Source organism: Oncorhynchus kisutch, linkage group LG12 (assembly GCF_002021735.2).
Source record: "Oncorhynchus kisutch isolate 150728-3 linkage group LG12, Okis_V2, whole genome shotgun sequence".
Lineage (NCBI taxonomy): Eukaryota > Metazoa > Chordata > Actinopteri > Salmoniformes > Salmonidae > Oncorhynchus > Oncorhynchus kisutch.
In genome coordinates this window covers 40,845,996-40,864,494 of record NC_034185.2, presented here as the reverse complement: position 1 = coordinate 40,864,494, position 18,499 = coordinate 40,845,996, and the positions used below count along the sequence as shown (strand labels likewise).

Genomic DNA, 18,499 nt, shown 5'->3' with positions numbered 1-18,499 from the left:
CTCAGTTTTATTGCATTGTTGACAACAACCATGTCAACAATAGCATTTTCCTGCGCATCTGAAAATATTTTTCCTCTTCCCCCTGTTGGGGGCAGCCTTTGGGTCCTGTTGTAAAAATATATTTTACAGTCAAACTTACTGTAATATATATCTGTGTAAATAGTCTATAATTGCAATACAAAATAGATTCCTGTAATGTTTTCATTTACTGTAAGGATGTAACTCTCACCTGTTTGCATGATGGAAAATTCGCATTACAGATACCACTGTGGATCTTTGCAGATTGGGTTGCACCCTCAACCCTGCCTCTCTCAATGAGAGACCATGGTTCACGACATGGTCTATAAGTATAGCCCTTATTTCATCTGAAATAACAGCTCTTTGTCTTCTTTGTCTTCCTCCACGCCCTCTCCCTGCCACCCTTCTCCCTCCACGAACCCATCTTCCTTGTTCCATTTCCAAAATGAGTCTTTCTGAGCTCTACCTATATATACTGTAATATGTGTGTGTGTTCACTAACAAGACACCTGCTTAGCCTTTCAGCTGAAATTGCAATCAGCAGTGTTTGAAAGGCACAAGGCGTAAATCTATTCCGTTTTGAATGTGTGTTTCACAGTTTTGACAGCAGTGTGTTAGCATTTGAACAAAGTGCTGTAAATCCACAGTGTTGTGCAGGTTGTGGTTAAAGTCATGGGATAAGTGTGTAGAGTTTTGAAAACTGTGTTCAAGCAATGAAAAACGAACTAGAGTTTGGTCCACATGAACTGCTGCTGTGCAGACTGTAGTTAGAGTTTTGCACATGTGACTCCAGTTGTGTCCACTGTCGTTTAGCAATCGGAAAAAAACTGTAACTGCCCTGTTGGTGCCCCTTGCTTAGTGGTGTTGCAGACTCTGGGGACTTTCAGAACAGGTGGATATATATACTGAGATCATGTGATAGATCATGTGACACTTAGATTGCACACAGGTGGACTTTATTTAACTAATTATGTGACTTCTGAAAGTAATTGGTTGCACCAGATCTTATTTAGGGGCTTCATAGCAAAGGAGGTGAATATATATGCACGCACCAATTTTACATAAAAGTACTTTTTTCCATTACCATTACATGAAATCCAAATAAAAATCTATTTAAATTACAGGTTGTAATGCAACAAAATAGGAAAAATGCCATGGGGGATGAATACTTTTGCAAGGCAAAAGATAACTAATCGAGGGTTCCCCTGGCACACACTTAGCGACATCCTCAGGGTTGATTGGAAAGGAAAAGTAAGGAACATAATTGCACATGAGTTTGTCTAAGTGCTTTTACATCTCGCAAGTGCCTATCATATCTAGAAGATGCTTCTCAAGGATGTTTCCAGCTTTAAAGGTGCTACATCTAGAATTTCTCAGAATTTCTCCCGTATGTGAAAGCTAGGTGAATTGCAACAGCACTCGGCTGCATTCAAAACAAATCTCCCCCTCCCCATAACATGGCAGAGACGTTCGGCTTTGGTCCACCACCTTCAAACAGCTGTTAAAAACAATATATTTTGTTTTTGACAATATATTTCACACTGATTTAGATGGTACAATGATTCTCACATAAATGAAATTGAGCGAACGGTGTAGAAGTTTTGCAACCAGGAAATTACAGAGTGATTTCTAATAGATAACACAGCCAAAGTCAAAACAGCTTTCCCATTTTGACAACAGATGGTTTCACTCCAGAGGAAATAGATGTCATTCCAGGGGACAGAGACCATTAATAACCTTCTATAATGACCTTTTTAGACTTATCTTATCTTATCCTGTTGCAATATGTATCTTTTTAAGTGGTTCGGAGTGCAATTTATACATATTCATTCTCCCACGTCTGGTTGCTCATTCTCGGCAGGTGACCATTGATTGCTCTGGCGACCTCTGGGTCTGTCTCTGCCACCTGGGGAGGTTCTGGTTCTTTTACCTGGCGCTAGTCAATCAATCAAATGTATTTATAGAGCCCTTTTTACATCAGCACTGTCACAAAGAAACCAAGCCTAAAACTCCAGAGAGCAAGCAATGCAAATGTAGAGGCTTGTTGGCTAGGAAAAACTCCATAAAAAGGCAAGAACCTACTGATGGTGCAAGTAGATAATGGGGACTGGCTGTGGTGCTCCCATTCCTGGTTCTCACTCCTTGCATTAGACCATTCATCCCCTTGGTCCCTCTCTGTCTGTCCTATCAGTTTCACTCATCCTGACCGATTGGCGTATGTGATCCAACTTGGGTCAGTGGTGCCTCGTTTCACCCTGCCTCCAATTCAAATTGGCCTGTCTCACATCGAACAAGACCCAATCGACCCATCTGTCTCAGTGGTCAGTTTCTCAAACCCCATCGTTGGCTATGTTGTGCGGTATACTCAGAAAACTCTCCAATGGAACACCTCTTGAGTGGCGCCTCGTCTCCCGTGGCTTTGGCTGTGGATAGGTTGTGGCACAACTAGCATCACTACTCTGGATGGTTCTGACTGAGAATATGTGGACTACAAATACCTAGGTGTCTGGCAAGACTGTAAACTCTCCTTCCAGACTCACATTAAGCATCTCCAATCCAAAGTTAAATCTAGAATCAGCTTCTAATTTTTCAACAAAGCCTCCTTCACTCATGCTGCCAAACATACCCTCGTAAAACTGACTATCCTATCGATCCTTGACTTCGGCGATGTCGTTTACAAAATAGCCTCCAACACTCTGCTCAGCAAATTGGGTGCAGTCTATCACAGTGCCATCCATTTTGTCACCAAAGCCCCATATACTACCCACCACTGCGACTTGTATGCTCTCGTTGGCTAGATATTCGTCGCCAAACACACTAGCTCCAGGTCATCTATAAGTCTTTGCTAGGTAAAGCTCCGCCTTATCTCAGCTGACTGGTCACCATAGCAACACCCACCCGTAGCACGTGCTCCAGCAGGTACATTTCACTGGTCATCCCCAAAGCCAATTCCTCCTTTGGCCGCCTTTCCTTTCAGTTCTCTGCTGCCATTGACTGGAAAGAATTGCAAAAATCACTAAAGTTGGAGACATATCTCCCACACCAACTTTAAGCGTCAGCTGTCAGAGAAGCTTACCGATCGCTGCAGCTGTACACAGCCCATCTGTAAATAGCCCATCCAACCAACTACTTACCTCATCCCCGTATTTGTTTTGGTTTTTCTACTCTTTTGCACACCAGTATTTCTACTTGCACATCCTCATCTGCACATTTATCAATCCAGTGTATTTTGCTAAATTGTAATTACCTCGCCACGATTGGCCTATTTATTGCCTTATCTCCTTACTTCATTTGCACACACTGTATACAGATTTTTCTATTGTGTTATTGACTGTACGTTTGTTTATCCCATGTCTTACTTGTTGTTTTTGTCTTTAAATTGGCCAGGTCGCAGTTGTAAATGAGAACTTGTTCTCAACTGGCCTACCTGGTTAAATAAAGGTGAAATAAAAAATTTTAACACAATGCTCCATAATGACAAAGCAAAAACTGTGTTTTTTTTGTGTGCAAATGTATATATATATAAAAAATGTAATGTCACATTTACAGAAGTATTCAGACCCTTTACTCAGTACTTTGTTGAAGCACCTTTGGCAGCGATTACAGCCTCAAGTCTTCTTAGGTATGACGCTACAAGCTTGGCACACCTGTATCTGGGGAGTTTCTCCCATTCTTCTCTGCAGATCATTTCAAGCTCTTTCACATTTGATGGGGAGCATCGCTGCATAGCTATTTTCAGGTCTCTCCAGAGATTTTCGATTTGGTTCAAGTCTGGGCTCTGGCTGGGCCACTCAAGGACATTCAGAGAATTGTCCCAAAGCCACTCCTACATTGTCTTGACTGTGTGCTTAGGGTCATTGTCCTGTTGGAAGGTGAACCTTCACACCAGTCTCAGGTCCTGAGTGGTCTGGAGCTGGTTTTATCAAGGGTTCCTCTGTACTTTTCTCCGTTCATCTTTCCTTCAAACCTGACTAGTCTCCCAGTCCCTGTCTCTGAAAACACCAATGCTGCCACCACCATGCTTCACCGTAGGGATGGTGCCAGGTTTCCTCCAAATGTGACGCTTGGCATTCAGGCCAAAGAGTTCAATATTGTTTTCATCAGACCAGATAACCTTGTTTCTGTTCTTTAGGTGCCTCTTGTTGTCAAACTCCTAGCGGGCTTTGATGTGCCTTTTACTGAGTAGTGGCTTCCGTCTGCCAACTCTACCATAAAGGCCTGATTGGTAGAGAAGTGCAGAGATGGTTGTCCTTCTGGAAGGTTCTCCCATCTCCACAGAGGAACTCAGCTCTGTCATAGTGCCAATCAGGTTTTGGTCAACTCCCTGACCAAGGCCCATCTCCCCTGATTGCTCAATTTGGCCTGGCGGCCAGCTCTAGGAAGAGTCTTGGTGGTTCCAAACTTCTTCCATTTAAGAATGATGGAGGCCACTGAGTTCTTGGAGACCTTCAATGCAGCAGACATTTTTTGTTACCCTTCTCTAGATCTGTGCCTCGACACAAATCCTATCTCGGAGCTCTACGGACAATTCCTTCGACCTCCTGGTTTGATTTTTGTTCTGACATGCACTGTCAACTGTGGGACCTTACATAGACAGGTGTGTGCCTTTCCAAATCATGTACAATCAATTGAATTTACCACAGGTGGACTCCAATCAAGTTGTAGAAACATCTCAAGGATGATCAATGGAAACAGGATGCACCTGAGCTCAATTTTGAGTCTCATAGCAAATGGTCTGAATACTAACATTTGAAGCCGGAAGTTTTACATACACTTAGGTTGGAGTCATTCAAACTTGTTTTTCAACCACTCCACAAATTTCTTGTTAACAAACTATAGTTTTGGCAAGTTGGTTAGGACATCTACTTTGTGCATAACACAAGTAATTTTTCAAACAATTGTTTACAGACAGATCATTTCACTTATAATTCACTTTATCACAATTCAAGTGGGTCAGAAGTTTACATACACTAAGTTGACTGTGCCTATAAACAGCTTGGAAAATTCCAGAAAATTATGTAATGGCTTTAGAAGCTTCTGATAGGCTAATTGACATCATTTGAGTCAACTGGAGGTGTACCTATGGATGTATTTCAAGGCCTACTTTCAAACTCGGTGCCTCTTTGCTTGACATCATGGGAAAATCAAAAGAAATCAGCCAAGACTTCAGCCCCAAAAATTGTAGACCTCCACAAGTCTGGTTCATCCTTGGGAGCAATTTCCAAACGCCTGAAGGTTCCAATGGCTTAAGTACAACAAAGTCAAGGTATTGGAGTGGTCATCACAAAGCCCTGACCTCAATCCTATAGAAAACTTGTGGGCAGAACTGAAAAAGTGTGTGAAAGCGAGGAGGCCTACAGAACTGATTCAGTAACACCAGCTCTGTCAGGAGGAATGGGCCAAAATTCACCCAACTTATTGTGGGAAGCTTGTGGAAGGCTACCCGAAACATCTGACCCAAGTTACAGAATGTAAAGGCAATGCTACTAAATACTAATCGAGTGTATGTAAACTCCTGACCCACTGGGAATGTGATGAAAGAAATAAAAGCTGAAATAAATAATTCTCTCTACTATTATTCTGACATTTCACATTCTTAAAATAAAGTGGTGATCCTAACTGACCTAAGACAGGGAATGTTTAACTTGTATTAAATGTTAGGATTTGTGAAAAACTGAGGCTAAATGTATTTGTCTAAGGTGTATGTGAACTTCTGACTTCAACTGTATGTACAGTGCCTTGCAAAAGTATTCGGCCCCCTTGAACTTTGCGACCTTTTGTCACATTTCAGGCTTCAAACATAAAGATCTAAAACTGTATTTTTTTGTGAAGAATCAACAACAAGTGGGACACAATCATGAAGTGGAACAACATTTATTGGATATTTCAAACTTTTTTAACAAATCAAAAACTGTAAAATTGGGCTGGCAAAATTATTCAGCCCCCTTAAGTTAATACTTTGTAGCGCCACCTTTTGCTGCGATTACAGCTGTAAGTCGCTTGGGGTATGTCTCTATCAGTTTTGCACATCGAGAGACTGACATTTTTTCCCATTCCTCCTTGCAAAACAGCTCGAGCTCAGTGAGGTTGGATGGAGAGCATTTGTGAACAGCAGTTTTCAGTTCTTTCCACAGATTCTCGATTGGATTCAGGTCTGGACTTTGACTTGGCCATTCTAACACCTGGATATGTTTATTTGAACCATTCCATTGTAGATTTTGCTTTATGTTTTGGATCATTGTCTTGTTGGAAGACAAATCCCAGTCTCAGGTCTTTTGCAGACTCCATCAGGTTTTCTTCCAGAATGGTCCTGTAATTTGGCTCCATCCATCTTCCCATCAATTTGAACCATCTTCCCTGTCCCTGCTGAAGAAAAGCAGGCCCAAACCATGATGCTGCCACCACCATGTTTGACAGTGGGGATGGTGTGTTCAGGGTGATGAGCTGTGTTGCTTTTACGCCAAACACGTTTTGCATTGTTGCCAAAAAGTTCCATTTTGGTTTCATCTGACAAGAGCACCTTCTTCCACATGATTGGTGTGTCTCCCAGGTGGCTTGTGGCAAACTTTAAACAACACTTTTTATGGATATCTTTAAGAAATGGCTTTCTTCTTGCCACTCTTCCATAAAGGCCAGATTTGTGCAATATACGACTGATTGTTGTCCTATGGACAGAGTCTCCCACCTCAGCTGTAGATCTCTGCAGTTCATCCAGAGTGATCATGGGCCTCTTGGCTGCATCTCTGATCAGTCTTCTCCTTGTATGAGCTGAAAGTTTAGAGGGACGGCCAGGTCTTGGTAGATTTGCAGTGGTCTGATACTCCTTCCATTTCAATATTATCGCTTGCACAGTGCTCCTTGGGATGTTTAAAGCTTGGGAAATCTTTTTGTATCCAAATCCGGCTTTAAACTTCTTCACAACAGTATCTCGGACCTGCCTGGTGTGTCCCTTGTTCTTCATGATGCTCTCTGCGCTTTTAACGGACCTCTGAGACTATCACAGTGCAGGTGCATTTATACGGAGACTTGATTACACACAAGTGGATTGTATTTATCATCATTAGTCATTTAGGTCAACATTGGATCATTCAGAGATCCTCACTGAACTTCTGGAGAGAGTTTGCTGCAATGAAAGTAAGGGGCTGAATAATGTTGCACGCCCAATTTTTCAGTTTTTGATTTGTTAAAAAAGTTTGAAATATCCAATAAATGTCGTTCCACTTCATGATTGTGTCCCACTTGTTATTGATTATTCACAAAAAAATACAGTTTTATATCTTTATGTTTGAAGCCTGAAATGTGGCAAAAAGTCGCAAAGTTCAAGGGGGCCGAATACTTTCGCAAGGCACTGTAAATAAGGCATTTCTAAAAACCTGTTTTCACTGTTCACTGTTATTATGGGGTATTGTGTGTGGAATGTATTAGTAAATCCATTTTAGAATAAGGCTGTAACGTAGCAAAATGAGGAAAAAGTCAAGTGGTCTGAAACCTTTCCGAATGCACTGCATATGTTTTTTTTTACTTTAAAGCTGGAATCCTTAATAGTGAAACAGCCACGTCTGTTTGTGATTGTACAATAAAGTTCCGGCATATAATGAACACTTTTTCCCCTTGGAGCATGATATGTGCTGTAACAAAAACAATAACGGTAGTGGGGTGGCCAGTGGCGCTGTTTCCCCGTCCTGCGGATACCATCTTTAATTTTAGAATAATATTTTTTGAAATTTTGATTTGGCCAAATGGCAACTCCCTAAATACACGTACACAAAATATTTGTGTCCCCTGTCCTCCTTCTTTTACCTAACTCACTCAGCCCTGCGTCCGGAACTTCATCTCCTCCTCCTGTAAAAGAAGGGATGGAAATAGAAATGAAATGAGAAGCAATGCAGTGTGTGTGCATATGTGCATTCATGCGTGTGTGTGCGCACGCGTTTGTACGTGTGGGCTGTGTTATTAAAAAGTAGCTGGCCAATTAAGTCCTCTGTCTCCACTCTCTTAGATGTGGGCTATTTAAAAGCATGCCCTTTAATTGGCTGTGCTGTCAGATCAGCTTTGTCTTGGGGCCTAAATGAGAGTTCTGGTTAGAGAACTAACCGGCCCAGCCCAGCCTACACAGAACCAGTCCCAGACCAAACACATGTGGTTCTACACTCCCTTATAGTAAGTAACGCAGGGCAACAGATTTTTTATGAACTATGTAGTGAATTTGTTCCTCCAGTATACAGTATACCTTGAGCTTGGGGTTCTGTTTGTGGAGACTGCGTGTGCTGTGCTGTGCGTGTGTGTATCACATCAGCTTCATCTAACTCGGCCAGTAAAAAATAAATGCTGAAATGCCTGCATCTGCAGCCAGGAGGCGACAGAGTCCCCACAGCCACAATGACATGGCATAACTCCTCTCCTCTCTTTTCCTTTCATCCCCTCTTATCTCCTCTCCAATCCTCTTCTCTTCTCCCCTCCTCCTGTTCTCTCCTTTCCTTTCCTCTCCAAGGCTCCCCTCCCCTTTCCCCCTCTCTTATTTCCTCCCCTCCTCTTCTTTCCTCCATCCCCTCTCACTGATCTACTGACTCTGCCACTACTTTGTGAATGGACCACAGTGCTCCAACAAGACTTTCTCTGTCCTCATCTCCGCATATCTAATAGACTGGATCAGTTATAGTTGTGGCTGGGAGGGATTTCTGCAACACATCAACTATTTTCTGATCAGCGCTGGTGAAGGAGAGGAGACAAGGAGGTGGCAAAGGAGATGACGAAGGAGACAACAAGGAAGGGGGAGCACCCGGTTGAGAGATTGGGGACATGGTCTTTCTCTAATCCTGAACAGTAGTTTGTCGTTGATGTTGCTTCAAAGTTGTTACCTCAACACCATTTATCAGTGTCACTTAGAAGTGTGATAAGTGGACTCGATCGGCTGTGCCTGTTTCAAAAACATCCCAAGCCTTGTGTGAGCATTTCAGTCACACAGAATATCAAAGAAGGGAGAGGATAACCACATGTGTTGTCTCTACCTTGACCTACACTGGCACACCTATACTGTCTATCCTAACAATATGAGAAAGAATAGTTTCCTCTTCCCCTCATCCTCCCCTCAGCTCTGTGGGAATGTGTCTCGTCTCCTGGGGTTCAGTGTACAGGACTGTTGAGTTCACTCCTGTTGCTCAGGGAGCCAGGCAGACTGTGTTTGAGAGCCACGCTCACTAAATGTCACACACAGTCACAGACTCGGCAGGAACACATTCAGCCTGTAAAGACGCTGCCGGGCACCTGTCCGTCACATCAGCAGCGATTAGCTCTGACGGTTAACCCCTTCCCCTATCAGACTGAGGGATCATGGAAGGAACACCGTTATTGGCTCTGATGCTTAAGCCCTGTGTCTGTCACTGGAGCAGACAGTTGACCCCTCCCACTTGAAGTGGGGTGATTCTGCCCCCCAGTAACTTGCTGTTTGACTGCAAAGTTATTGAGTCAAAATAAAAATAAAACTACTGATGCTTTCTAATAATTTTATGAATTACCCAATTAAACTAAGATTACATCATTCAGAATAGTATCAGCTGACAGCTTGGAAATACTCAAAGAACAGTGTGTGTGTGTGTGTGTGTGTGTGTGTGTGTGTGTGTGTGTGTGTGTGTGTGTGTGTGTGTGTGTGTGTGTGTGTGTGTGTGTGTGTGTGTGTGTGTGTGAGGTCACATCTACACCTCATGTTGGGGCTGGGTAGGAGCGATTGATCGGAATAATCTAGTTGCTGGGTGGAAAGAAGGAGAGGGGGAGGATGAAAGAGGGAGGATGAAAGAGGCAAATCAGGTGCACATATGTCACCTCCTTTACCCTGTGGCGGGACAAGACTGACAGATACCCTTTATACATAAGCCTTGGTTTATATAGAGCAGAACGATTGCCAGTGAACAGACAGGAGCATGCAACACGCTACTAAACACAAGACCTCCTCCATTCCTGTCATTATTGAAGAGATTGTAATATCTCACATCTCAAAATAGGACTACTTAATGTTAGATCCCTCACTTCCAAGGCAGTCATAGTCAATGAACTAATCACTGAGCATAACCTTGATGTGATTGGCCTGACTGAAACATGGCTCAAGCCTGATACAGTTATTGTGTTAAATAAGGCCTCTCCTCCTGGTTACACTAGTGACATATCCCCTGCACATCCCACAAAGGCAGATGCACAGATATTTCAATGAACCCCCGAAAAAGTGTTGTTCTAATATTTTAGCTTCTAGTCATGAAATCTATGCAGCCTACACAATAACTTTGTATAGCTACTGTACTGTTTACAGGGCTCATGGGCCGTATACAGCATTCCTCATTGAGGTCCCTGAATTCCTAACGGATCTTGTAGTCATGGCAGATAATATTCACATTTTTGGTGACTTCGATATTCACATGGCAAAGTCCACAGACACACTCCAAAAGTTTTTCGGAGCCATCATTGACTACGTGGGTTTTGTCCAACATGTCTCTGGACATGCATTGCCACAGTCATACCCTGGATTTAGTTTTGTCCCATGGCATAAATATTGTTAATCTAAATGTTTTTCTTTATAATACTGGACTATCGGACCACAGTCTTATTACGTTTGCGATCGCAACAAATAATCTGCTTAGACCCCAACCAAGGATTATCAAAAGCCACGCTATAAATTCTTGGACAACCCAAAGATTCCTAGATGCCCTTCCAGACTCCCGCCACCTACCCAAGGACGTCAGAGTACAAAAATCTGTTAAGCTCCTAACTGAAGAGCTATATGAAACCTTGTGTAATACCATATATGCAGTTGCACCTCTAAAACCAAAAAACATTTGTCACAAGAATTAGCTCCCTGGGATAGAGAAAATAAACAAGTCCTGAAGCAAGTTTCCAGAAATGTGGAACGGAAATGGCGCTCCACCATACTGGAAGTCTTCTGACTAGCATGGAAAGACAGTGCCATGCAATATCGAAGAGCCCTCACTGCTGCTCAATCAGCCTACTTTTCCAACCTAAATAGGCAGAATAGAAACAATCCCCCAAAATGTTTTTGATACTGTCGCAAAGCTAACTGGCCTTCACGTCAGCAGTGATAAATTCGTGAACTTCTTTGACGAAAATATCATGATCATTAGAAAGCAAATTACGGACACCTCTTTGAATCTGCTTATTTCTCCAAAACTCAGTTGTCCTGCACAGAACTGCCAGGACCTAAGATCAATGGCGACACTCAAGTTTTTTAATTCTGTATCTTTCGACTCATTCACAAAAATAGTAATTGCATCTAAACCTTCAAGCTGCCTACTGGACCCTATTCCAACTAAACTACTGATGAGCTACTTACTGTGCTTGGCCCTCCTATGTTGAACATAATAAACGGTTCCCTATCCTCCGGATGAGTACCAAACTCACTAAAAATGGCAGTAATAAAGCCCCTGAAAAAGCCAGACCTTGACTCGGAAAATAAAAAAGAATATCAGCCAGGCCTCCCGAGTGTCGCAGCGATCTAAGGCACTGCATTGCAGTGTTGCGGCATCACTACAGCCTGGGGTTCGATCCCAGGGCAGAGCTCAATTGGCCCAGCATCGTCCAGGTTAGGGGAGAGTTTGGCCGGGGGGGCTTTACTTGGCTCACTGTGCTCTAGCAACTCCTTGTGGTGGGCCGGGTGCCTGCAGGCTAACCTTGGTTGTCAAGGTGAATGGTGTTTCCTCTGACACATTGGTGCGACTGGCTTCCGTGTTAAGCAGGCATTGTGTTAAAAAGCACGGCTTGGGGGGGCATGCTTCGGAGGATGCATGACTCGACCTTCGTCCTCTTCCAAGCCCGTTGGGAAGTTGCAGTGATAAGACAAGATCGTAATGTTAAGGGATTTTCAATCAATAATGACTAATTATGTATACATTTCAATCAGGACTGACTAATCAGAATACTATTATGTTACTGTATAGATGTATGAATTTTATTTTAACCCTAGTACTTAATATAATGTGTGTAAATATAATCAAGAAGTAGAACAATGACTGTCTGTTCCTTGGTAGAAATGAATGAACTTATAGCCAGACTGGCTAGAATGCTTATCTACACAGGCAGACCTTGGCTTGCGTCGTAAATTATCTTAGTAGGGAAAGACGATGTGGGAAGGCTTGAGAACTATACAGCCATTGTACTGCTGGTTGATGAGACGGGGTGTTACGAAAACTAATGACGTCATTTGTCAGTTTATAATCTGTGGTAAACTGTATCATGTTCAGTACTCTCGAGAATAAACACAGCTGGTTGATATTTGAGACTGGTCTCTGTCCATTTCATACAAATAAGAGTCTTACAAATTCTTAGGAATTGACAGGGTGTTTCATTTTAATTGGGTATTAAAACATAGAGGAATATAATTCCTGTAACACATAATCACAAAATTGTGGAGAAATAGAGGGTATAAATTTAAAAAATATATATATTTTTTTTAATTATATCGTCCTATATCGAATCTCCCATTCCTCTCACAGTTTGGGAAAAAAATGTGTTGTGCAGCAACTCCCTGCATTCCCGAAGACAAATAATGGATACAAAACGTTCCAGTCGGGTTTTAGACCCCATCAAAGCACTGAAACTGCACTTGTGAAGGTGGTACATTACCTTTTAAAGGCATCAGACCAAGGTTCTGCATCTGTCCTCCTCCTAGACCTTAGTGAAGCTTTGGAGACATTGGAAACCCTAATAGGTCTACATGGACAAGTTATTGCCTGGTTTACAGTGCCCTGCAAAAGTATTAACCCCCCTTTGGCATTTTTCCCATTTTGTTGCATTACAACCTGTAATATAAATAGGTTTGAAGTTGGACGTCATGTAATGGACATACACAAAATAGTCCAAATGAGTGAAGTGAAATGAAAAAAATTACTTGTTTCCCATTAAAAAAACTAACAGAAAAGTGGTGCGTGCATATGTATTCACCCCCTTTGCAATGAAGCCTCTAAATAAGATCTGGTGCAACCAATTACCTTCAGAAGTCACATAATTAGTTAAGTAAAGTCCATCTGTGTGCAATCTAAGTGTCACATGATCTGTCACATGATCTCAATATATATACACCTGTTCTGAAAGGCCACAGGGTCTGCAACACCACTAAGCAAGGGGCTCCACCAAGCAAGCGGCACCATGAAAACCAAGGAGCTCTCCAAACAGGTCAGGGACAAAGTTGTGGAGAAGTACAGATCAGGGTTGGGTTATAAAAAAATTATCTGAAACTTTGAACATCCCACGGAACACCATTAAATCCATGATTAAATTTTTTTAATAATATGGCACCACAACCAACAAACCTGCAAAAGAGGGCAGCCCACCAAACCTCATGGACCAGGCAAAGAGGGCATTAATCAGAGAAGCAACAAAGAGACAAAAGATAACCCTGAAGGAGCTGCAAAGCTCCACAGTGGAGATTGGAGTATCTGTCCATACGACCACTTTAAGGTTCCGTTTTAGGACCACTATTGTTTTCACTATATATTCTACCTCTTGGTGATGTCATTCAAAAACACAATGTCAACTATCACTGCTATACAGACGACATACAGATGTATATTTTGATGAAACATGGTGAAGCCCCTAAATTGTCAACTCCGGAAGCCTGTGTTTCAGACATAAAGAAGTGGATGGCGACAAATGTTGTACTTTTAACCTCACACAAAACAGATGCTAGTTCTAGGTCCCAAGAAACAAAGATATCTGCTATTTGATCTGACAATGAATCTTAGACGAATGTACAACCATCAAAACTATGAAGGACATCGGCGTAACTCTGGTCCCCGGATCTCTCTTTTGACGAACACATCAAGAACATTTCAAGGGCAGTGTCTTTCCACCTTCGGAACATTGCAAAAAATCTGAAACCTTTTGTCCAAAAAGGATGCAGAAAAGCTCATCCACGCTCTAGATAAGACTACTGCAGTGCTCTACTGCCCGGCTACCCGGATAAAGTTCTTGACTAGAACAAAAATATTTGATCATATTACTCCAGTGCTATTGCACTGGCTTCCTGTTAAGTCTAAGGCTGATTTCAAGGTTTTACTGCTAACCTACAAAGCATTACTGTCAATGTTGCACGAAATCAGGTGCAGGAGAGCAGTGAGTTGTGATTAGGCGCACCTATATTTGGCAAAAGCACAAAAGACAGAAGCAACTGCGTCAAAAATCCTCCAGCCACAGATAAAGGCCAATAGGTGCGAAAACACTCACAAATATACAAATGTATGACAAATACATAATAACGGGTCAAAGAAAGAAACAGTCTGGCTAAACACGTAAAAAAACAATTCCACACAAAGACATGGGGTTGAACAGAGGAATAAATACATGCAGTGTGATTAGAGAATGTAAACCAGGTGTGCAGGGAACAAGACAAAACAAGTGGAACAATGAGAACATGAGCGGCGATGGCTAGAAAGCCAGCGACGTCGACCGCCGAACGCCACCGAACAAGGAGAGGAGCCGACTTCGGACGGAAGTCGTGACAATTACATTGACTTGCTCCTACCTACAGTATCTCTCTGATTTGGTCCTGCCGTACATACCTACACATAAGCTATGGTCACAAGACACAGGCCTCCTTATTGTCCCTAGAATTTCTAAGCAAACAGCTGGAGGGAGGGCTTTCTCCTTTAGAACAACATTTTTATGGAATGGTCTGCCTACCCATGTGGGAGAAGCAGACACGGTCTCGACATGTACGTTTTTACTGAAGACTCATCTCTTCAGTAGGTCCTATGATTGAGTGTAGTCTGGCCCAGGGATGCAACGGTGAATGGCAAGGCACTGGAGTGACAAACCGCCCTTTCTGTCTCTGCCTGACTGGCTCCCCTGTCACCACTGGGATTCTCTGCCTCTAACCCTATTATGGGGGCTGAGTCACTGGCTTACTAGCGCCCTTCCATGCCGCCTCTAGGTGGGGTGCATCACATTGTGCCAGGATTTTTTCGCTATACTTGACTTGAGTGGGTTGAGTCACTGACGTGATCTTCCTGTCCGGTCTTGCTCAGGCTCGTGCAGTGGTGGAAATCTTTGTGGGATATATTCATCTTTGTCTCAGGGTAGTAAGTTGGTGGTCTGTTGATATCCCTTCTAGTGGTGTGGGGGCTGTGCTTTGGCAGAGTGGATGGGGTAATATCCGGTCTGGTTGGCCCTGTCCGGGGGTATTGTCTCAGCCTCCAGTATCTATGCTGCAATCGTCTATGTGCTGGAGGGCTAGAGTCAGTCTGTCCTATAGTCTGCTCCCTCTAATTCTCCTATATCTCTCCACAAGAAAGAGTACAGTACAGTTGAGTTGAGTAGAGTAGAGTAAGAGAGAGAGAGAGATGCATGCATACACACACACAGAAACACAGAGAGACACAAAGAGAGAGAGAGAGGGAGAGCAAGAAACCTAGGAGATTCCGGGTTTCTTACCTCTCTCTGTTGAACTTGAGTGAGTGGAGGATGGCGGGCCTCTTCTGCCTCAGGTTCCAAAGGTGCACGCTGTCATCTGCCAGAGCACTCACCAGCGCCCCCTGTGGCAGAAATGGAGAAGACAGCATTTACACACAGGTAAGCATCAGTCCACAATGCACACACAAGCTTGCAATGACGTTTCTCCATCTCCTGGTGAAAGAGGCGGAATTTCAAGCAGACGTGGAAAGGGCTCCCACAGGGTCTGCTGCAGCTGCTGAGTCACAAAGAGACGCAAACACACACACAGGCTCGCACGCACAATCATCTATAGAGATACAGGAGTGTTTGAGATGTCTTGGAGTAGAGAAGAAAGGAGATAGAAAGGGGTTTAGTTGGGTAGAGAGCGAGAGAGAGCGACAGTGTCAGTAGAGGAGGCCTGGTGTTGGATGAGGTGTGTGTTCCTGTCTTCATTACTCACCTCATTGATGAGAAACTGTAGCGAGATGACAGCGGCTCCACTCTCATGTTGACAGTAGCACTCGACACCTGGACGACCAAACCTGATAGGATCTCCGTCAAGGAATCAACCAATGGAGAAGAAGGTGGGATGGATAAGAAAGGAGATCGAACCACACAATGATCAACTATGAGATTCGATGTTTGCTATAGGTTTCAGTCCTTACATGGGCTTTTGGTACAGAACAGCCAATGTCTTGCTCTGTTTTTCTGTCGTGACCAAGCATTGGACAGGTTAGAGCCATTCGACAGTCCACCCACAGTAAACGCCAAAGTACATTTCAGTAGTTTATCTACACTATACATACAAAAGTATGTTGACATCCTTTTCAAATTAGTGGATTTCTGCCCTGCTAGAGCTGCCCCGGTCAACTGTAAGTGTTGTTATTGCAAAGTGGAAACGTCGAGCAGCAACAACGTCTCAGCCGTGAAGTGGTAGGCCACACAAGCTCACAGAACGGGGCCGCCGAGTGCTGAAGCACGTAAAAATTGTCTGTTCTCGGTTGCAAAACTCAGTACCGAGTTCCAAACTGCCTCAGGAAGCAACATCAGCATAAGAAATGTTTGTCAGGAGCTTCATGAAATGGGTTTCCATGGCCGAGCAGCCGCACACAAGCCTAAGATCACCAGACACAATGCCAAGCGTCGGCTGGAGTGGTGTAAAGCTACCCGACATTGGACTCTGGAGCAGTGGAAACGCGTTCTCTGGAGTGATGAATCACGCTTCACCATCTGGTAGTCCGACGGATTAATCTGGGTTTGGCGGATTCCAAGAGAACACTACTGTTCTATGTGCCAACTGTAAAGTTTGGTGGATGAGGAATAATGGTCTAGGGCTGTTTTCATGGTTCGGGCTAGGCCCCTTAATTCCAGTGAAGGGAAATCTTAACACTACAGCATACAATGACATTATAGATGATTCTGCGCTTCCAACTTTGTGGCAACAGTTTGGGGACGGTCCTGTCCTGTTTCAGCGTGACAATGCCCTGGTGCACAAAGCCAGGTCCATACAGAAAATGGTTTGTCGAGATCCGTGTGGAAGAACTAAGACTGACCTACATAGAGCACTGACCTAAACCCCATCGAACACCTTTGGGATGAATTGGAATGCCGACTGCGAGCCATGCCTTGTGGCCCAACATCAGTGACCAATTGAAGCAAGTCAATAAAAAGTTGCAGCAATGTTCCAACATCTCGTGGAAAGCCTTCCCAGAAGAGTGGAGGCTGTTATAACAGCAAAGGGGGGACCAACTGCATATTAATGCCCATAATTTTGGAATGAGATGTTCAAAGAGCAGGTGTCCACATACTTTTGGTCATGTAGTGTATTTTGAAGATATGGGCATTTCTTAGCTAATATACTGCAGTCTGTCTATCCTGGTAGAGTTGTTTTCTGGAGAGATACAGTATGTGTACATACAGAACACAGAGATAAGACACAATTATATATTTACTTCAAAATAAACAAATATACACTCAGTGGCCTGATTATTAGGTACCCCACCCCGTTCATGAAAATGGTTCGCTCCTACAGACAGTGAGTCACGTGGCCGTGACTTGCTATATAAAGCAGGCAGAGGCATTCAGCTACTGTTCGATTGAATGTTCGAATGGGCAAACCAAGTGACCTAAGTGACTTTGAGAGTGGTATGATCGTCGGTGCAAGACGTGCCGGTTCCAGTATCTCAGGAAGGTCCGACCTCCTGGGCTTTTCACGCACGACAGTGTTTAGGGTCGACCAACAATGGCGCAACAAAAAAAAACATCAAGTCCGCGGCAGTCCTGTGGGCGAAAACAGCTCGTTGATGAGAGGTTGAAGGAGAATGGCAAGAATCGTGCAAGCTAACAGACAGGCCACAAACAGGCAAATAACGGCGTAGTACATCAGTGGTATGCAGAATGACATCTCAGATTCAACAACGCTGGACAATTGAGGAGTGGAAAAATATCTCCGGGTACAACAAATCTTGGTTCCTGTTGCGTAATGCTAATGGCAGAGTCAGGATTTGGCGTAAGCACCATGAGTCCATGGCCCCATCCTGCCTGGTGTCAATGGTACAGGCTAGTGGCGGTGGTGTGTGGAAGGTTTTCCTGGCACACGTTAGGTCCTTGATACCAATTGAGCAATGTTTCCATGCCCCGAAGAAATCAGTCTGTTCTGGAGACAAAGGGGGGTCCGACCCAGTACTAGATGGGTGTACCTAATAAACTGGCCACTGAGTGTATAAATAAATGGCAGAGGAAGTTCATCTGGAGCTGCAGAGAAACAAACAACACAACATAATTACATATTCCTCCAACCTTAATCTGAGGTCACGACAGCGGAGAGAGAGAGAGACAGATATAGAGGGACAGAGAGAGGAAATAATGAAGAGTGGGGGAGATGGAAAAGAGGGGGAGGGAGAGTGGGAGAGAGTGCACGCATGCGTGGGTGCAAGAGAGAGAGGGATGGATGGGATGTATGGAGGAGGAGAGAGCTATGCAGATGTATAATAAATAAGCAGGGGGAGCAGGGAGAGAGAAAATATAGAGAGAGAGAAAGAGAAGGGGAAAG

The 18,499-nt window shown here is 43.5% G+C and overlaps 1 protein-coding gene across 3 annotated transcripts in view; it reads right to left on the bottom strand.

Annotated features, from left to right (window-relative positions):
• stxbp5a (syntaxin binding protein 5a (tomosyn)) overlaps positions 1–18,499 on the bottom strand; it is a 153,664-nt gene that overhangs the window by 91,160 nt on the left and 44,005 nt on the right. For all 3 annotated transcript variants that reach the window (XM_020496957.2, XM_020496958.2, XM_020496960.2), the window contains exons 3-4: positions 15,908–15,989; positions 15,448–15,548 (exon numbers count right to left, since the gene is read on the bottom strand). In XM_020496957.2, coding sequence (XP_020352546.1) covers positions 15,448–15,548; positions 15,908–15,989 — 183 coding nt within the window. The remainder of the gene's footprint in view (positions 1–15,447; positions 15,549–15,907; positions 15,990–18,499) is intronic.